The sequence below is a fragment of the Sphaerodactylus townsendi genome, linkage group LG01 (assembly GCF_021028975.2).
Source record: "Sphaerodactylus townsendi isolate TG3544 linkage group LG01, MPM_Stown_v2.3, whole genome shotgun sequence".
Taxonomy (NCBI): Eukaryota; Metazoa; Chordata; class Lepidosauria; order Squamata; family Sphaerodactylidae; genus Sphaerodactylus; species Sphaerodactylus townsendi.
In genome coordinates, this window is record NC_059425.1 from 79,165,202 (window position 1) to 79,186,892 (window position 21,691).

Sequence of the window (21,691 nt, forward strand, 5' to 3'; positions counted from 1 at the left end):
ATCTCCAGACTACAGAGATTAGTTCCCATGGAGAAAATGGCTGCTTTGGAGGATGGATTGTAAGGAGTTCTATCCCACTGAGGTCTATCCGCTCCTCAGGTTCAATTCCCAAATTTCTGGGATTTTCCCAGTCCTATGAAGCCAAAGTCATTTTAAAACCAAGTCTTACCTGAAATAAGGTTTTAAAAGCCCTTCCAGTCATCGGGGAGGGTAGAAGCAGAGCAGGGGAGGTGGGGTGGAGCCAAAAGATGCCTGCTTGTATTGTTCCTTGAAAGGGGGAGGAAGGCATGCAAAGTGGTGCCAGGGAGTGGAAAGGCTGGCTATGGGCAAAGCAGAGGCATGGCTATGAAAAATGGAGCCAGGGCAAAATCTGAGTTTTGCACCCCCCGCCCCAAGAGGTGGCCGCCCTCCCCCACCACAACCAAACAATTATTTTTTTGCACCAGGTCATTTCAAAGGAGATGCCGGGGGGGGGGGGGAGGCTGGGAGAACTGGTTCTGTCCATGGATCCTGCAATCCATGGGCAGAGCAAGCTTGATGGGGATCGGGGGGCAGGACTGGGAGAGCTGGCTCTGCCCATGGATGCTGTGATCCATAGAGCAAGCTTGATGGGGAGGCTGGAAGAGCTGGCACTGCCCATGGATCCTGTGATCCTTGGGCAGAGCAAGCTTGCTGGGATGGAGTGGGGGCTGGGAGAACTGGCACTGCCCATGGATCCTGTGATCCATGGGCAGAGGAGACTGGAAACCCCTCTCTCTCTGAGAAAGAGCCTCTTAAAGAGAGCGGGGGCACTCCAGCCTTGGCGTTTATTTTTTAAGCCGAGAAAGGATCCCTTTCTCGACTTAAAAAAAACCAGTGCCGAGGCTGGAGTGCTGTAGGCATCTGTTGGGGGAAGGGAGGGAAGGCTTTTGCTGGGCCCAGGCTGGGCCCCTACCCATTGTGCCCCATTTACCTTTATGGCGCAGTGGCAGTCTCAGGCAGCCTGCAGGGCTGGGCTTCTTTCCTTCCTTGGTCTGGTCCCGCCCTGACAGACTGCTCCTTCAGCCGGCAGTCTGGTGGGGCAGGGGGGCGGGCCAAGGAGGGAGGGGTTTGGTGGGCGATTTTCCGCCTCCATGTGACTTAACAGGGAGGCACCCAGGACAATTGTCCCCAAATATCCCCATTGTTGCTTTGCCACTGGGGGAGAGAGAAGATATCCAGGGCAAAGCTGTGCCTACTGGCAAATCTCCCTACTCTGGCAGTTAACCAATAATTAAAACTGTACTAGAAGTGGTCTTGCTTGCCGTGGACAGAATGAAAAATTAAAGCAGGGCTTGAGGAAATACATCTGTGCAAAAAATCTTGCTACGACAGACATTCGCCCCTACTATGCACCAAACACGTGCATAAATGGCCTATAAAAATGCTTGCAGCTTATTTCTGTTGATATCCAACTCTATCTGGGCATGCAAAGAGTCCCTTTTAAACTGTGATACGTTTGCCTCATAAACCTTAGATTCAGTTGCCACTTTCTCTTAGGCTATATTATCTGTGCTTAAGTTCTGACTGGGTGGAGATGAAGAAAGTTGTTTTTGATGGCTGCCTCACAGAAAGTGTTCAATTTGAGAGTTTCATATTTGAATCCATCTTTAATCATAAAAAACTATGGATACTGGCAACAAGTCATCATTTCTGTTATGGGTAAACTGTAACTGTAATGGTCACTAGTGCAGACAAAGCGGGCACACACCTAAGGCTCCTCAGGAGATCCTGTCAGCCTTACTCTAACTGCCACTTCTTGGGTATACTGATAGCTCTGTGAGGGAATTTTTACTTTCCCCTCCAAAACTGACTGCTCTTACCAGACTGGATTGGGCACTCTTAAATCACTCCTGAGGCTTATTAACAAGCAAATGCTTGGGCAAACAGAGCTGTTTTGCAGGTCCTGCGAAAATGAAAGACATCAAGAAAAACCAGGCAACATGAGTGGGTGGGAGATGAAATAAAATGGGCAGTATGCTGCCATCTATGTACAGAAGGCATACAGAGTTTTCCCATGTTCCTCTCCTTCACTGCAACCCTTGGAATGATCATTTCTGTTATTGCATGATTCCGATCCTCCTTCTCCAGCCCCCTGCCCATCTGGCTAGCTGTATGGTCCCATGACCCTGGGAATGATCTTTTCAAGGGTCAGACAGGGCTGCAAAAATGAGGAATGTGTTCTGTGGACAAAGAAATAGAATACTGCCCAATGTGTATTGAATACATGTGGATAGCACTGTCAACATTTGTTAAAATATTTTTTAAAGCATCTAGGAGTAAAGAATGTTCTTTACCTTTTGGTGTTTCTCTTTTTTAATTTTCAGGTTACTTTTAGTATGCTGGAAATTTATAATGAACAGGTAATTGTAATAAAGCTTATTATTTTGCTTCAAAAATTTTCAGGGGGAGAGCCTGTGGCCTTAGTGGCTTTTTATGCCCTTCTTTCTGTGAGGAAGAAACAATAATAGAAACCCAGAACATTCTTCAGAAGGGCATTCACTCTTGAAAATCAATCACGTTTTCACACTAAGGGCCTAGGCAATTTTAATGGCCTCTCTGCAGCATCTCATGTTGTATGACATCATAGCAATTATACATGCTCAGTTCTCATTATTTAATGATCCCAGCTCAAGACAAGATCATGTCCAATAAATATTTTTTTTTCTTTGGAGGTAAGCTACATCTGCATATAGTGTTGGGTGGGCCATCTTATGCTATCAACACCACAAATGCTCCAAACTTATAGCACTTGGAAAGGAACCAAAGCTGCGCCCACAAAAGAGGCGTAGCTGGAAAAAATGGAGCCCAGGGCTGACTCCAAGTTTTCTGCCCCTGCCCCATGGGTCCGCACGACACCCTCCTGTACCCCCCCCGTGCCACCCTGCCCACACACTCTGCCCCCCGCACTGCACTTGGCATTTTGCTTGGAGGGCCAGTAGGGGAGGAGAGAAGAGATTTGCTCTCTTTTTTGCGCCATTCCTCACCCTGCCCCCTTATAGCTACGCTGGGGCAGTCACCGGGCAGGGACGCCTGGCAGCAACCTCCACAGGGCCTGGCCATGAGGGGGAAGGAGGCGGGGTCTGGGGCCCCCCACCAGCACCCGCCTAGTGCGCTGGTCCCCACCCCAGCCCCCTTTTAACTATGTGTCTGGCCCACACATCATTCGATATTGCACTATCATTGTACTATATCAGTCATTCACAACTTCATTTTCCTGTGCAGAAAGTCAGTTCAGTTATATAATTGCTGTAATTCGGTAATAATGCGGTATCCAACAATATTACCACAAATATTATCATTTATATAAATCATTTTTTCTTTTACCTGCAATATCTGTCTTATTAAGGCTACTGTTAGGTAGGTACCAGGATAGTAATTTCCCTATGCTAGGCCTCTATACTATACTCAAATTGAAAGGAAAGTAAAAACCAATCCACTCTTTTTGTTATCTGAATCATGTTTAAAATGTAGGTTGAATAGATACATCCTCGATGATGATATAACCATCAAAAATAGTCCATTCAGATATAGTTGTTAAGCAGGATGGCTATTTGATGGAGAAATTATGCATTTATTTAAGTCCCATGTTTCAGGTCAGAAATTCCTTTGAATTTCCTACATTTCTGGCCACCCAGTTCTACACACTGAGTCACTATTGTTATAAGAAATAAAATGTGCTCATGTACCAATTATGTATACCAAAATGAAAAGTACTTTGGATTAAATGGTGACAACTTTACCACAGTGATAACATTGCTGTAATTATGACAGATAAACAGTAACCACAACAAATACTTCTTAAAATATACCATTGTGGGGGGTTTTTGTTTGTGATTTAATCCTAAATATATCTACAAGTGACCCGACAGAAATAGCCCATGCCAGCCCGATCTCATCAAATCTTGGCTGTTAAACAGGGTTGTCTCTGGTCAGTTTCACCAAGGAATACCAGCGCTGCAATGCAGAGGCAGGCAATGAGAAACCAGAGTTGTCATGTAGAGGCAGGCAATGACAAATATCCCTTGCCTTGAATACCTACCAGGTCACTATAAGTACACCGCACCTTAACAGCAAACAACTTCAAGAGAGCCTCTAAACCTATTTGGGAGCTTTCCTTTCCTCCAACCCTTCCTTATTACCCATTAAAATGTATCTAATAAACTTTGTCTGCAATCCAAGGTAATAGATTTACTATCTAAAGTCAAGAAACCAGGCGGACTCAAATTAAGGGAAGATCAGCAGCAAGGTTTCTATGTGGATGGGTTGAAACTGGTGCCTTGCGACAGTTATGCACAAATTGAGAGGTTGATGGAACAGGGGACCAAAATAAGAACTACTGCATCCACCAGCATGAATGCCACCAGTAGTCGATCTCACATGGTCATCACCATCCAGTTCAAACAGGTAGAGTACCAAGATGCACAAGTGATGCCTGCATTGCATCCTATGGCAATTACTTGTAGAATTAGAATCTGAATGCAGTGAATTCTGTCTGTGGCTCACACTATTCCCATAAATATGCTGCATAGCACCAAATCATGGAACCATTTTATTACATTTAGACTAGGTTGGCCAACCTATGGACACATGCAGAAAAGAGTTGTGACATATCTACATTTTATTTATGTGTATTTATATCCTTTCTTCTTCGCTCAGGGCAGCAAGATAAGGCATTATTTTGTCTGTTTTAGTTGTGTTTTAATTGCGTGTTTTAACTGTGTTTTAATCAATTTAATAACATTTTTTGATGCTTGTGGTAGCCTAAATGAATAAATTAGATATGAGGTTGTTACACTTAGAACTGGATCTGCATGCCTATCTGATTCTCCCATGATGTTCTGCTACCTGTTACCTAGCTCAGCAGACTATAGTAAATGTAGACTACAGGCCAGTGATGGCGAACCTTTTTGAGACCAAGTGCCCAAACTGCAACCCAAACCCCACTTATTTATCGCAAAGTGCCAACCCGGCAATTTAACCTGAATGCTGAGGTTTTAGTTTAGAAAAAACTGGTTGGCTCACTCTTCCTCCGCCCCACCTGTTTGAGCAGGGGCCAGCCTACTGTAGCCTCCAGCAAGTCCCACGTGCACCGCTCTATGCCTCTCTAGCTTCTCTGCCTCCTCTGTGCCCCCCCCTGCCCCCTTGGGCAGCAGCCACCCGGAGCACAAACACCAGGCCTGCCAGCTGAGTCCTCCCTGCTCACCGCAGTGCTTGCACATCATGCTCAGTGGCCCAGGCCAGCCTAGATGTGTGTGTGTGTGTGGGGGGGTAATTTTCCGCCCCCCACATGACGAACTCCGTGTGCGCGTGCCCACAGAGAGGACTCCAAGTGCCACCTCTGGCACCTGTGCCATAGGTTCGCCATCACTGCTATAGGCCTACACAGGGGTCTACATGTGTACTATAGGGTATTCAGTTTCATTATTGCATATTTTGAGCTTGTGTCATGTTTACTGCTGGCTACCAGTGGCTTGAACATCAAGCCCCTGCGATAATCCATACACAAAGCTTGCAAAGTTTAAGTCATCAACCTGTGTCTTTTGTTTTCCTTTACTGATGTTACTACTTGCAGATTTTTCTAAAAGAAGATATCACCAAACAATCCATCATAAATATGGTGGACTTGGCAGGAAGCGAGAGACAAAAATCCTCTGGATCAGAAGGAGACAGATTGAGGGAAGGGTCACGTGTAAATCTGAGTTTAACCACTTTAGGAAATGTTATCAGGTAAATTAAGACATTTCACCCCACGGCCTATACATATTTGGGATATTGCAATGTGTCCCTTTTTAACATATTTAGATAGATTTAAGTTAAACTGTAGATTTAAGTTAAACTGTTACGTTGAATACGAAGATAATAATACTTAAGACAGTATCTAAAGCAAAGACGTTTATTAGAGCATTAAATGGCCATGTGCGTTATAGAAATACGTGAAACTGTCAGTCTTAGAGATGAAAAGTATGAACACTTTTTCAGTTACAAGATCAATAGCCAGATTTTCTTTTTATTTATAAAATTCAAGCAATATAAGAAAAGAACCAAACTACAAAACCTTAAAATGTACAAAAATGAACATCTTTATGTTTACCATCCAAATACATCATGAAAGAACAGCTATCTTTCAATTAACTTGTTAAAATATGTACCGTACCTGTAGCCTTATTTTTGTCAAGAATTCAGTTACCCAAATCCTGTCCAGCCAGTACAATAGATGGGGAGATTCCATTTCTCTCTAAAATGCAGCAATATACCAATGGGATGATACTAACAAACTGAAAATCCTCCCATGTCTACATTTTCAACCAATTCTTTCATGTAACAAACAGCTTCCAAATGTCATGTTATTTCCTGATTTAAATTTACATCTTATACTTAAAATGTCTGAATAATAGGACATTCCCCCTAAATGAAGAACAGATCTGCCCTTGACTACTGACATCTCCAAGCTATGGCTCTATAGGTCCTGCAGATAATAACCTGAAGAGAATCAAATATAGCTATCTTAAAGAATATCTCTTTCATCTCTGCTAAAGCCAGGGGCCTAAGTGTAAAATTCAAGGGCACATATATGGACATGGTTGACGCAATAGATGGCAGGTGCATATTCTTTTAACTTTTTAGTCACTTTTGTGAGCATAAATAATAGTTTGGACAACTAAGCTGAACCTTAAAGATCTGTCACCTTAAAAAAGGATTTTTCAAATAATTCATCTCCCTCCACCAATGATTTCAAGTGGCTGCTCCTCAAATCAGTAGTAATAATATCTGTTATAGGTCTAGTAAATATATCTTAATGTGAACTGTTGCTTTGAGACATATTGAATTCAAAGTATATTTGTTGGTCAGTTTATTTTTCCCATTATTTATTCCTCCTCTAGTGCTCTGGCTGAGGCTGCTATAGGAAAGAAAGTATTGCATGTCCCATACAGAGATTCAGTTCTTACAAAACTCTTGCAGTCTGCTTTGGGAGGAAACAGCAGAACAATTATGGTAAAATTGTCAAGCAAAATTTCTGGTGTGAGGAAATCATACATTCGATTTATTTGGGGGTTTTAATGTAAAATTCATTGTCTGAGGGAAATATCCTAAAATACGTTAAAATTCCAAAGTATAAACCCCACAATCAATTTGTAAATAGAAAAAAATCCTAAATTACATGACTGTTTCATAAGCACTGTGTAAGATAGCAGTTCTTATTAAATATGCTTTCCCATCGAGTTGGTAGCAGGGACTGACAGGGTATTCTAATACTGTAAAATGTGTAAAAATAACCTCGAATCCAAATGCGGGAGAAATGAATGAGTATAAAAATGCAGAACATTCAAAAAGTCTCCTTCAGTATTTTGAACTTTTATACTAAAAAGTATTTATTTTTGACAGAGGTTTGCTTCCTAGTTCTGCAGCCACATCTAGAATAGTGTACATTGGTCTACTAGGTCCATTTTGGTGCATTAGAAGAGTAGTAGCATAGACAATCCTAGACAAATCTTTGTTGATAAAATGTAACTATCTGACTAACCAAAGCAGGGTTCCCCACTGTGGCACTTGTGGGTGCCATGCCACCTGCCCTTGGTGCCCACTAAATTTTTAATAAAGTAGTAGAAGAGTTGGATTTTTATACTCCACTTTTCTCTATCTTTAAGGAGTCTCAGAGCGGTTTACAATCACTTCCCTTTCCCTCCGTACAACAGACACCCTGTGAAGAAGGAGGGGCTTCTATATTGATGGTCTTTATTCAAATTAAAGGGTTTTCCCTGGCAGCAAGAGTAGCTGCAGCCACTGAAGGATGTGGAGGACTGGTAAGGACTTCAGCTTTCCTTACCCAGTATGTGATTCCAAGACAGACCATTGCCACGAGCATCTTTTACTGATCAGAGATGCTGCTTTGTTCTAGTCTGGGCTATTCCATGAGGGGAGCAGTAGAAACCCACCTTCTCCATCTTGTCCTCCCAGTGCCCAAATCATGATGCCAACTAAGTCCAAATAATGCCAATTTTGAAATACCAACGGCTGGACTGTGACTAAAACAGCTTCATAGTGTACATTGCCACGATTGATACAATATGTGAACTGGAGGCCCCTTGGCCATCTTTGGGTCCTTATTTGGACCATTTCAACCTGGTCGACCTGGTGAATGTGGACAGGACACTGGCAGCTGTACAATCTACCACTTGTCCTTTTGACCCGTGCCCTTCCTGGTTGATAAAAGCCAGCAGGGAGGAGCTTCAGAGTCAATGTTAGAAATTATAAATACCGTGTTTCCCCGAAAATAAGACAGTGTCTTATATTAATTTTTGCTCCCAAAGATGCACTATGTCTTATTTTCAGGGGATGTCTTATTTTTCTGTGTTCTGTTTGTCGGGCGTGCTTCCAAACAAAAACTTTGCTACCTCTTACTTTCGGGGAATGCCTTATATTTCGCACTTCAGCAAAACCTCTACTACGTCTTATTTTCAGGGGATGTCTTATATTCGGGGAAACAGGGTAGCTCCCTTGAGCCATGGGTTTTCCTAAACATTTCCCAGCACTGACAATTTTTTAGGGTCTTAGGTGTGTCCCTAGGAAACATGGCATGACCTCCAAGTGGATATTTCTGATAGCTTTCTCTGGTCAGACCAGATACCATATATGCTTCCTTAGGCAAATGAAGGAACAAGTTTAAATCATGCCAACTAAAGTCATTGAAAAGTGGCTCACACTTTCTAGCAACCTAACCCCTACTTCAGTGTTATGTTGATATAAACTGAGCAATATGTATTCCTTGGGATGGGGCTGCCAGTTGCCAATTCTTATTCTATTAATAAGTTCTAGTTATTGCTCATAAGTAGTTAGAATGCAGATTCCCCTGCACTAATTCTCTGTCCATATTTACAGATTGCAGCTATTAGTCCAGCGGACATCTGTTATGAAGAAACATTATCAACTTTGCGATATGCTGAGAGGTTGGTTATCTTTGCATCTTGATAGACAAGTGGTTGGAATGGCACACGAGACTGAGTGCTAAGTAATGATAAATTGTAACTTTCTTACTTATAAACAAAATCAGGCCTGCTATGAGTACCAAAAATATTGGAGTGAGTGCAACATAACAATCAGGTAATTAGAAACAGAAAGTGTTGCACTCTGCCACTCAACTATTTACTTAGTGTATACGTGCAAAAACCATACTTCAAAAGTGAACATGGTGTACAAGTGCTGCATAACAATGCTATAACATGAATGATGCAGCTGGCCTCCACACGGGCCAGGGCGTTTACTGCCCTGGCCCCTGCCTGGTGGAACGCTCTTCCTCCAGCAGTTAGGGCCCTGCGGGACCTTGGGGAGTTTCGCAGGGCCTGTAAAACTGAGCTGTTCCACCGGGCTTTTGGGGGGACCGGCCGCTGATTCCGCCCCCTTCTTATTGCCCTGTTTACTGGCTGTGCACCTGACCATCTGACCATCTGCCAGCCCCCTCCCAGAATTTGTCCACTCCCAGGTCTTGATCGCCAGGGTGTGATGCCAGACGCCCCTTATTATTAATTATTAACTATTTATTGTGGATTGCTGCTGCTATAGTTTTAAGATTTGTATTTTAACTGGGGTTATTCAATTTGTTTTATTATGGTTGTTCTCGTTTTGTTGTACACCGCCCTAAGCCCTTCGGGGGTAGGGCGGTTTATCAAATTGAATAAATAATAATAATAATAATAATAATACACACACACACACACACACACACACATGTCTATACAGCACAATATTCTCATTTGTACGCATGATCCCTTAACAGATTCTGCATTTTGTACTAAATCTCTACATCCACTTCAGATTCTCTGTTCATCTGTAAACCTGAAGGAGCGGACTCCAATCTTCTTAAAGGGAAATCGCAACAAATACTATATACAATGTAAATCAGGAACAAGAAGTTATCAATCCTGAATTATGTTGTTGGATAAAGTTCCTAGCTTACATATATAAATAAAGTCACACACTATTTTGGAATGAACCATCTTGTTTAGTACGCAGTGCGTTACTTCTACTGTATAGTTCCCATTCACGGATAGTTTCATAGATTAGCTGCACCTGTGTGAGCCTTCGCGTGTGATTCCTGAAGGATCTTAGTCACTCGTATGATTCCCGAAGGATCTTCATCAAAACGGAACACGTGTTTTGTTGCCGTTTTCGAACTAGCAACTCTTTATCAGTTCAATGATTCTTTTGTATCCAAACATTTACTTAGCCATACAAGGGTTCTGAATAATGATGAATAAATAGATAGATAAGTATTTTGGGAACTATCTATTTATTCATGGGGCTTTGCTTCTCTGCTCTGCCCCCACAATGGCTTTGGAAATTGCAAAAACAACACATGAAGGAAAGTCTATAGAGAAGGAAAGTTTAGCTCACTGTGAGGCAGAATAGAAGTGCATAAATGACCTTTGTGTTCTGCAAAGTCGTAGTTGTCAGTGAAGACTAGTTGTGTTGAATTCATTGCTTTATTGGATTCTTCTTGTTGTTACTGCAAGAATGAAGAATGTCTTTTCCTTGTTTTTACCTTGAAAGAACAAAAAAGATAACGAACAAAGCAGTGATAAATGCAAGTCCAACTGAGAAACTAATTAAGGAACTGAAAGCAGAAAATTATAAGCTGTTATCCAGGTTGTCAGGCCTTCAAAATTCTGGTAAAAGAGTAGCAGATGAAACAAGTATGTATTACCAATTAAAATGTTTTAAATAAATATGTACTGCATTAGAATACCTCATATAGCATTCTGTGGTCTTTTCTGGAAATTATGCAAATACATTTCAAAGGATTATCAGGAGGTTCATTAATAGAAAAAGAACAAAATGAACAGAGAGAAGAACATACTAAGGAACATGAAATCTTGGGGGGGGGGGAGTTTGCTCAAATAAAATAGATTATTTTTTCAGAAAAGTTCAATGTAGTATAACTATGGTGAATGTTGTATATTTATACTGAATGACATTATTAGCTAAAGTGGTTGTGTGGGTATGTGTCTTACAGGTTATATGTAGATAATTTTTTGGAAAGCCAAAAAAAAAAGCCACACAGTATATACCTTAGAGCCCAATCCAGAGCTGTTGGGTAGGCAGGGATGGTGCCACTCTGGTTTTCTAGCAGTACAGGAAGCCCATTTTTTTTTTAAAAAAAGACCCTCAAGAATCCCCCTATAGGGAAAGTAGAAATATGCCATGAAAATCATCTCATTCCGCACATGCAGAATAATGCACTTTCAAACTGCTTTCAGTGCTCTTTGAAGCTGTGTGGAATGGCAAAATCCACTTGCAAACAGTTGTGAAAGTGGTTTGAAAACGCATTATTTTGCGTGTGCGGAAGGGGCCATAGTGTATCTCTGAGGCAAGTTCCTGTGGCACAAGGTGGCTAAATAGGCTGTGGAAGCCGACTCAGGTCCCCTTCACCCCTGGGAACACCCCCGCCACACTGAACAGCTCAGGGCAGCACGAGAATGCTGATGTAGATCTGGGTGCCATGGCTGGGTGTCCAAGAGCCCCATAATGGTCAGGCACCGGCGGATTTGCTATCTGCTGGGGTAAGTGTCCTGGGGAAAGCAAATCCACAAGCACAAGCCCACACTGCCTCCAGAAGGGGAGTTGCCCCCCCCCCCCTGGATTGGGCTGCCTGAGTAATAATAAAACCTGTGCTGAGGCTTAATATCTTATAGGTTTCAGAAGTCAATATACCTAAGTATTTATACAATCAACAGTATTAAAATATATCTTATATAACCAAAATTGTTTTCACCAACAAAATGTTCTTTCCAAAATATAGGCAATAGAACAGTCTGAATGGTGTTTATAGAAACAAAATTATGTTAATAGTCACAAACAACTGATATGAACTGGTTGCTGTGGATTTTCTGGGCTGTGTGGCCGTGGTCTGGTAGATCTGGTAGACTACGGCCACACAGCCTGGAAAACCCACAACAAGCAGTGGAATCCGGCCGTGAAAGCCTTCGACAATAAACTGATAAGAAGGCAACAAATCAGTCTTATATCAAATATGTATAAGAAATGGCAATTATAGGCAAACAGAAAGCTAGCTATACACTGTTCCACAAGCTTCATCAGTATTTGCCAGCAAAAATGCCCAGTTAGCTTCTAATGTGCAGAAGAAGTGTGCATGTTTGCATTTGAGGGTCCTCTTCCTCAGTGCTTTGCCAGCCTCCTTCAACTGCAGTTTAGCAGGAAATAAAAACACTGATTGCTAGACACAAGTCTTTATGCATGCATTTTTTTTTGGGATGCACATGTATTCCCCAAAGGTGGTATTATTATTGTAGATCCTTTTTTGGCAATTCAGGTTCTCATGACCATGCTTAAAGGATATGTCAGCACCACTGGTAGCCACAGTTGTTTCACCAATTGTTTAACCAGGATTCTTAATCAGAGTTTCAAGGTGATTAAGAATCATATTTAGTGAAGGTAAACCTGGTTAGCCTTAACCATGGAGCATTTTGGTGCTGACGTATCTCTTAACCAAAGTTAAGAAGAAACTGGCTTATAATGTTCACGCCAGCCGAGGGTAATGGTTTCTGTGGCTGGGAAAATGAGACTTCCTCAAGCCCAAGCAGCCGCTGTTATCAGTGGTCTCAGTTTTAAAATGTTGGGGAAGGGGGCTTTTCTTTAGATACTGAAGTGCTCTATGTCTACTAGCACAACTAGACAATCCCTGCATCACAGTCTCTGTCTTGCAAGAGATCGTGTCAACCAAAATCACATAATGACTGTGCAATGTACGTATGTTTTAAGATGGATAATAAGTCAGCCCCACACAACCCTCCCAATTTGTATAAATTTTTCTCCCTTTAGAATATGAGCAAATTACATGAAGTTTATTTCAAATATATTTAAGAACAATTTCTTCAACTGCTGAATGCATAAGAATAATGATGATAGTATTTTAGGACAACTTACGTAACAATGTCTTTAAGTCAGAATTTGGAATCGTGGAGACTGCTGATAATTTATTCATTTTTTTAACATTTATTTTCATTTCTAACAGAAGAGCTTCGCTGTTTGTTGGCTGAAAATGAGCTGCGGATTCAAGCCATTCAAGCAACATGGGAATATCGTCTGGAAGAAGCCCGGAAAGAATGGGAACAGCAGTATGCTGCGATAACTCAGGTACTAACCTCTGGATGCTGAAAGGTCAACTCCACCATTCACTGCTTTGGAGTTGGATGCTGGCAGGGGCTGATGGAAATTGTAGTCCATTAACATCTGGAGTGCCATAGGTTCACCACCACTGGACTAGGACATGGAGTAATGGATTGAATGTGACGGAAAAGAGATTCCACCTAAACATTAGGAAGAATTTCTTAGTCAAGGCTGTTCAACTGTGGAATTCACTGCCTCGGAGAGTGGTGGAGTCTCCTTCTTCGGAGGTTTTTAAACAGAGGCTGGATTAACATATGTTGGGAGTGCTTTGATTGTGTGTTCCTGCATTGCAAGGGATTGAGTTGATGGTCCTTGTGGTCTCTTCCAAGTTCCAACTCTATGATTCTATGGTTCTCTGCTCAAGATTCATTCATTTAAAATAACAGTGGATTTGCCATTCACTCATGAACTTTTTGGTTCATGCCTCTTGTCTCTCAAAAGCTCTCTTTTGAGGGAGAGGATTTTAAGCAGTCTCTTCATTTTGAATTAGTCCCAGTAGCTCGGATGGTGGCAGGCTAATAAAAGACTCATAAAACCTAGTCTGCAAGGGAAAGGAAGATGATGGTGTCAGGAAAGCCCTTCTGGCTTGCCCTTTCTTATCTTATCCTTTTATTATACATCCACAGTTACAAACTTGGGTAGCCATTAAATGGCTCTGTCCTAAATCTATCCTCTGATTTAAAAATCCTGTTAGCTTTTAGTGAAAATTCCCAGGAATGTTCAAATGTGACAACAGGTGAAACTCCTTTTCTAGGATCTTTGGACAAGAAGCAACATGTCATATCTTAGCTATATTTTTGGCTCAGCTGTGAACTCAAAAAGGTTTAACTAATTCTTCTTTAGGAGGGACGGATGATGGAAACATTGCCTTATCTTGTGAACATCAATGAAGACCCTCAGCTTTCAGGCGTTCTGAAATACATCATTCAGGATGGTTTGTTTTGTTTAAGTTCTGCATATATATTTGTCATGTAGGCATCACAGTTTGTGATATGATAGTGCATAATAATCATCACTATGCATAAAATAGTGCATTATAATAATAATCACTATGTGATACTTTCAGTGTAATATAAAGGACAAGTTTCCATTTTGAGAAATTTACAATTCATGGATTGGTTTCTGAATACCATTCAGCATATAGCACTTGTGGAGGCACATCTTTCCCACCTTCTCTGTACTTTAGCTGCTCCCTTTGGATGTCAAAAAAGCAATATGGTGGGGAGGGGACCCATGCAACATGGGCAGCTGTGGTGAGGAAAATGGACTCCTTTTCTGCCATGGCTAGTTTGTAGGATCCATCTCAAATGTTTTTCAATGAGGGGTAGACAATAACAGGTGCAACAGATGTGCAGTTATGTGAATGCTATATTGGTCTTAGAGGAGAGAGCTTGATTTCAATTATGGCAAAATTTCTCCAAAAGGAATTATTTATGTTTTGGTTGGTTGGTTAAGATTTAGGAATCAGATGGTTCCTAAAGAGACAGTGAGCAATGGTCCCAGACTCACCTGAGGACTGTGTTTGTGACCCAAGACCAGGAGCACTGAAGGGAAGAGGTGAGTTTTACAGGCTCGCTGCCGGCAACGTGCATCCTCTAGGGCAGAGGCCCCTCAGCCAGGCTGGCAGTAGACATCCTGGGGGCTTGGGAGACTGGGCAAGCCTGGTGTGTGTGCTCCTTTTTACACAAGCCACCCCTCTCTTACTTAGCTGGGCTGCAGCTGGGCCCTTCCCCTCACTTGGTCATTTTTGCAAGTAAGTTCAATTAAATCTTTGTTGACTTTCCGAAGTGACTGAAAAACTGACATAGACCAATATGTACATTCTGCTGAAACATGGTTCTCTTCCACTCTGTATCTGATGGGAAGCGATCCAGGCAACCTTATAACAGTCACCAGTGAAAATGGCCCAGTTAGCTTAAACATCTTCAGGTCAAAGCGCACATTTAAAAAAAATTATATTGCCCAGAATATAGCTAGCAGTAGAGCTACTGGTGAACAATACAATGGGCTCTAGACAGCTGGAGGTTGGCACAGCAGTGGGGCAGGATCTGTTCAAATCAGTAGTGAACACTGTAAGATTTCTTTGTATACAATGTTTTTTGTGAAGATTTTGTCAGAATGGGAAAGTAATTTGTCCATGGACAATTTGCATTTTTGCATCAGCAGAGCATTGGACTCTTGGCAACACAACGTAAAATTGTCCATGGCTGAAGACTGGTTCTGGTATGTAGGTACCAACTTTCTGCAGTGATTTATTAATGGTCATAGCAAAGGCAAGTTTAGTAACGGTCCAGATCTTTGAGCAACAAAACATATTATCTCAGTGATATGAAATGCAGATCTTTTGATTAATAAACCAGCAGAGTATTGAACAACCTATTTTTATTTATCTGAAATGCTGGCAGAAGAATGAGATTAAATTAGGAGAAAATAGCAGCAAAGAAGAGGTCCTGGGCAGACCAAAATCTAATATAAACTCAAATCACCCAGACGTTAAGCACCCATTGAAATGTGTGATCAGTTCAGCATCATGTTTTCAAAAACACACATTTGTGTACAGGTACTCATCTGCGCTCTTTCACAATTGTAATCCATGAGTGTTTTATATTGCATTGAGTTCCCAGTCCAAAATGCACAGCTGAGATTTTACAGCAGTTGGGGAAAACCATACAGTGGGGAGAGGAAGGGATTATGCCTTCCTCTTGCATTTCCCCCACTTTTCCCAAAGCAGAACTGATCACAACATTTCTCTTAGCTCAACTGTAGCAGAGTGAGCAAGGTGCTTTGGTATTTGTTGGTGTTTGTGTGTTGTAGGCAAGGATTTAGGTAATGGGGGGTTTCTGGGTTTAAAATCCCCCCATTATATGTCCGAAGCTGGGGTCCAAGGTGTGTGTGTGGCCCCCCTGAATCCCCCCATTAAAAATCTATACCTACCTCACTGGTTGTAGGTAAGCCTGGGCCCCAATCCATGTGTGTTGCTGTGTGATGATGTCTTCCCCAGCACAACCTTTTGAAGGCTTGCCACTGTTAAAGCAGAACCAGGCTTAAAGTGGGGCAGCCCGGGCGTGAGTGGGGCAGGGAGAGGGCGGGAGGAAAGAACAGGCAATAGCTGGGCTGGCCTGGCCTGGGCTGGCCTGGGCTGGCAAGCAGGATTGGTTCTCACAGCCTTTCCTCACTCAGCTGCACCTTAGCAGTTGGAGACACTGGGCAGTTGAAACTCCCCGACACATGCTAGCCAGTTCAGCAGTTGAAGCTGGCGAAACACACAAGCTGTTTTGTTTTTGTTTGGACATGTACATATTGTAAGTAAGCCCTGCCGCCAGGTTATGTGTGCACAGCAATTGAGTCGCTGCCACCTGGCCAAGGGCTTACTCAATTATTTATAGAGATTAGCAAACCAAGGTTGACCTCATCTTGGCATTTAATGGGGAAAGTAAATGTTTCTTATTTCAAGTGTAAACAAATTATTATGATGCATGACTATGGCAGTCTGGGAGAGAGTTGAATTAAAGTTTTTGATGAAGAAAGCATGCAGCATTAAACCGCTTTGTAAAAAGGTTTTTTTTTTACATCAAGTCTCAGCTGAATAACAGCTGAATAACAGTGACCCTGTAATGCCAAGTCAAGACACATTCAGAGGTAGTTTGCTATTGCCTGCCTCTGTGCTGTGATCCTGGACTTCCTTGGCAGTTTCCCATTCAAATTCTACTCAGGGCCGACCCTTCTAAGCTTCCAAGACCTGACAAGATTGAGCTATCCTGGGTCATCCACAACAGGGCTTGTAAAGCCTCCTAGTGTAGAACGTTACTTGCTAGTTTAGTTTGAAACTAGTTTTTATAAGATTTTTTCCCTGGTCCCATGTAAGTAGACTTGACACATTTCATTACTACAAACAGTGTGGTGGTTCTGCTGCATACTTCTAGTACATCACCTAGGTTACAGGCTGAAATAAATTGGGGTCAGCATAGATGGTTCTAGAAGGCAAGCAGCAGCATTTCTTGGGAAGATTGAAAGCTATGTTTATCAGCAATATTTGCAATCTTCCAAGTTTAAAATAGAAACCTTTTTTTTCAGGTTCTTCTGATATTGGTCAGTCATCCTCAAATGCAATAACCCTCAGAGGTTTGGGGTAAGTACTCATACTTTTTGTGTTTTGTTCCCATGTATAGGCTATGTGGTAACTTGAAAGAAAGCTTGGAGCTGCAGTGGTGTATTTGCCTAGGGACAAGGGGTACCCCATGTCCTCGGGCACCCCCCATTTGATCATGTGGGGGGCGCCAAAATTTCAGGGTCGTTCGTGTATTTTTCCATTGTTAGTGATTTTTGCATTTTGGCCTGCAGGTGATGTATTTTTAAAGCTAGCAGCATCAAAATTTCAGGGTATCATTCTGAGACTGTCCTGATGATACCACCCAAGTTTGGTGAGGTTTGGTTTTGGGGGGGGGGGCAAAGTTATGGACTTTCCAATGGGAGTTATGGACTTTCCAATGTTTCCAATGGGAGCTAACGGGAGATGGGGGCTACCCATTTGAGAGTCCATAACTCTGGCTTCCCTGAACCTAACTTCACCAAACTTGGGTGATATCATAAGAATAGTTAACAGGTGATACCCTGAAATTTTGGTGTCACTAACTTTAAAAATACACCCCTGACAGGCACCCCAAGAAATTTGCCCAAGATTTTGCAATGCCTTGGCTTCATTGTAGCCAATGGGGAATTTCTGAGTGTGTGAGCAGGCTGCACATTTTTGAAGATAGAGGCACCAGACTTTCAAGGTGGCTCAGGAGGCCCTCCTAGTAATAGAATCCAAGCTTGGAGACCTTTGCTTCTGGGGGTTCAATTTTATGGCCCCCCAAAAGACTTATTTTGTTTCCCTTCTCCTGCACATAAAGATTGCTGGCTGAGTTCTCTCAGAACTCTCTCAACTCGTGATGTGCCCCCACCCACCCCCAGAAGCAAAGCTCACCAAGCTTGGATGCTATTACCAGGAGACCTCTTGGAGCCTCCTTGAAAATCTGGAGCCTCTATCTTCAGAAATGTGCAGCCAGTGCTTACACACTCACAAAAATTCCCCAGAATCTGCCAGGCTCTTCAGCAAGTTCTGTGGTGGGAAAATTACTTTTCCCACCATAGACTTCAATGGGGCTTTCTGCTATGCCCAGCTGGCTCTGCGGTATAAATGGGAGGCACTGTGGTAGGGGTCTTGCTCTGGGTGGGGACATTTTCTGTAGGGCTGCTGGTGTGAGTCTTCTGAAAAGAGCCAACCAAATTTGCTAAAATATGTTTGGGAGAGGAAAATGCTCTGAGCACCCAGTTGAAGGTGAACCTGATGCCCACAGCATTTGCCCCTCCCAAGCAAACTTTAGCAAAATTGACTGGTTCCTCATATGCTCGTTATACTCATATGCTCGTTATACTCATATGTTCTTCCCTTCAGTTCACTAGAATTTAAACTGGTAATTTCACTGTATACAATGCAATACAATATGGCTTTTATCAAAGCTTTGTCATAGCTTTGAATTGCTTGCTTTGTTCTCTTTCAGCATTTTAGACAAGCATGCAACAATCACAAACTCTAATGGCAAAGTTAATATAAAGCCTCAAGATAATTGTAAAGTAATAGTTAATGGGGTGGCCATTGTTGTGAAAACTAAACTGCAGCATCTGGTGAGTTCTTTTTCACAATTTACTGCAGGACTCTCAATGTTTAGCAACAGTTTACAGTTTTATGCTGTTAACAATAATCTAATCTAAGTCATCTCCAAGCCAAACAGGATATCCACAATATTGTTGTCATCCTTATCAGTTTGGGGACACTTTCAACTTCTAATCTTGTAGTCTCACAGCAGTTCTGAAGCTATGCGGGGTGGGGGGGGGGGTGGAGGGTGCATTAGGAATGGGTAGAGATATCTGTATCTTTAAAGAAACTCCTTACTTTAGAATATATCAATGAAGATTGTGTGTTGCTAAGCAAAATTCAGTTCTTCTGTCATATATTATAGCCTGCCAGGATCTTGATAGCCTCCTGTTTTTGCAGACCAAGAGGTTTATCTGATGGCCTGCGAGACAAGCACTGTAAGCTGTAGTCTAATGGGAAAGTTGTTCATTGTATAGGCCTGCTGTAAAGCAAGAGTACACCATTTTAAATGCAAACCTGGGAGAGAACATTTTTAGGTCCTTCAATTACTATCAAGTATAAGAAGAATATATTGCATTATTTGTTGTTCTCTGGGTAACCTAGTTTTATTGTGCTATTTACGGTATATTTTTCTTGCCACCCAAGGGCAGGACTAGTTCTGCTCAGAGTCCCCCCAGACCCTAATAACCACACAACACCCTTATCCGTGGGGTAAAATTTTGGTTCAGTTTTTTCCATTTAAAAACACCCACGGCAATAAAAAACAATTAAAATACATGCAACCATAAAACCCACAGTACAATACTAAATACTAGTAGCAGAAAACATTACTAAGTAGCAGTCAGTGGTATAGTTTTGAATAATGCATATTTAAAAGAGTTGCAGTCTTGTTCTGTTCTTGCTTTAGATGCTGGGACACAATAATATTTCAGATAAAATAGTATACCTATAGCACTTATAAGGGGTTTAATTTTTAATCCTTACAGTTTTCCTCTGTAAAATAGGCCAGTATTTATTGTCCTCATATTGCCAATAATAAAGTAAGATTTGAACCAGAACTTCCTAGTGCACAGTTCAACCTGTTAGCCACTATGCTATGGTTCAACTGTGCCTGTCAGATTGTGAATCTAGAATGCTTCACAAACAAGTGTGCAACAGAAAACCTCAGCAAGTATTTTGTGCTTAATCTTTCAGGACCGTATAATTTTGGGGTCAAATAATGCATACCTGTACATTGGCCCACCTTCAGATCGTACCAACGAGGACTTAAGCAGATATGATTATGACTTTGTTCAGTCAGAGCTGGCAGCTGCAAAAGGCTTCAGTGTGGATAAACTCGGTAAGTGATATACCATGGATGCTGCAAAAACATTGTGTGGGGGTTGGCCAGTGTTTTGTCTGTTATGATCCAGTTTCCTGAACTCATGGCAAACTGTTTATTTTCCCATGGTGGGAGAGGCAGAAAAACATGAATTTGGGGGCAGCAGGAAAACCCCGCCATTTGGCCTACCTGCCAAGGGAATCTGATGGGTGGGCATCATGAAATAAGAATAAGAAAGAGATATGAGGCCTAAATGCCTTGGAGTCCAATTGGCAGAGAGCAGAGCAGCATTCTGGAGGTGCACAGTTTTTACTTGGATTGGGCGTGGAGCGTTTACCTAAGCAGGCAGAAATGTTAAAAGGTGAACTCTTCCTTTGTCCTGGGTTCAAACAATTCATTGAAATACCATCACTGGATGAGTTTGGTCCATCTGAAAGTAAATTGCACAATGTCACTCAGTTAGATGTTTTTCTTTTATTTCAGATTCTGTCTTCTCCTTTTATGGGGGCTATTTCCATGTGTGTGCTCTAGTTTCATTGCTAATAATAATGCTTTTTTTCTGGTTTAAGAAAGTAGACTGTGCCTGAAATCTCACCTACAGGGTAAGACTGCTCATACATGCTAAAGCAGTGGTTCTCAACCTTCCTAATGCCACCGACCATTTAATACAGTTCCTCATGTTGTGGTGACTCCCAACCCTATTATTTATCCATTTTACAGATGGAGAACACTGATGCAGAGAGTCTTCACAGAACCATGTGAAAGGGTTGTTCGACCCCAAAAAGGGTCACGTCCCACAGGTTGAGAACCGCTGTGCTAAAGACAAGCACCCACTGGCGGACCTACCTAGGGGACAAGGAGTACCCCTTGTCCCCGGGCGCGGCAATTTTGGTCACGTGGGGGGGGGTCGGTCCGTGGAGCCGAGCCAGCATGCCGCACAGACTGCACCATCATCATGGAGCTGGCAAGCTGCTGTACACAGAAGTCGGCTCGGGCTGTCTTAGCCCGCCCACTCTGTCTGATTGGCTCACTGGGTCAGTTCCAGCTCTCAGTTCGTGCCAAAGCTCCACCTCCCTTTGACCCGGTAATGCGTTGCCTTCTGCCAGGGTCAGGATGTGGTTGCACACAGACAAACCTCCTCCTGCTGCTGACTGGCCAGTGGCCACCAGCACAGAAGGGAAGAAGGTGAGCAGGCCAGGAGAAGCTCGCGGCAGCCTGCCTCCAGCCTGAGAAAAGGTTTGTTTTGTCCCTCCATTGTTCCCCCCTCCCTCCTCCCTCCCGCCCGCCCGGCAGGCTGAGAAAAGTTGGATTTTTGGGACCTCTTGTTGAAACCACTTTGGCTGGATTGGGTCCGATGAGGCTTAAAGGAAATGTATTGTATTTGTAGGGTGGGAGGGGCCAGGGCATTGTCTAAGGAAAACCAACTATTTTGGCTGTTGTGGGTTTTCCAGGCAGTTTGGCCTGCCTGGTCTGCCGATTTTGCTGTAGCCTTTTCGCCCGCATTTCGCCCGTGGACTGAAGATGCCCAA

The 21,691-nt window shown here is 42.5% G+C and overlaps 1 protein-coding gene across 1 annotated transcript in view; it reads left to right on the forward strand.

Annotated features, from left to right (window-relative positions):
- LOC125426459 (kinesin-like protein KIF28P) overlaps nucleotides 1-21,691 on the forward strand; it is a 47,318-nt gene that overhangs the window by 6,979 nt on the left and 18,648 nt on the right. The window contains exons 4-15 of the mRNA XM_048484745.1: nucleotides 2,346-2,381; nucleotides 4,201-4,425; nucleotides 5,594-5,748; nucleotides 6,903-7,014; nucleotides 8,899-8,966; nucleotides 10,567-10,653; nucleotides 12,327-12,360; nucleotides 13,054-13,170; nucleotides 14,047-14,137; nucleotides 17,278-17,332; nucleotides 18,747-18,870; nucleotides 20,036-20,180. Coding sequence (XP_048340702.1) covers nucleotides 2,346-2,381; nucleotides 4,201-4,425; nucleotides 5,594-5,748; nucleotides 6,903-7,014; nucleotides 8,899-8,966; nucleotides 10,567-10,653; nucleotides 12,327-12,360; nucleotides 13,054-13,170; nucleotides 14,047-14,137; nucleotides 17,278-17,332; nucleotides 18,747-18,870; nucleotides 20,036-20,180 — 1,249 coding nt within the window. The remainder of the gene's footprint in view (nucleotides 1-2,345; nucleotides 2,382-4,200; nucleotides 4,426-5,593; nucleotides 5,749-6,902; nucleotides 7,015-8,898; nucleotides 8,967-10,566; nucleotides 10,654-12,326; nucleotides 12,361-13,053; nucleotides 13,171-14,046; nucleotides 14,138-17,277; nucleotides 17,333-18,746; nucleotides 18,871-20,035; nucleotides 20,181-21,691) is intronic.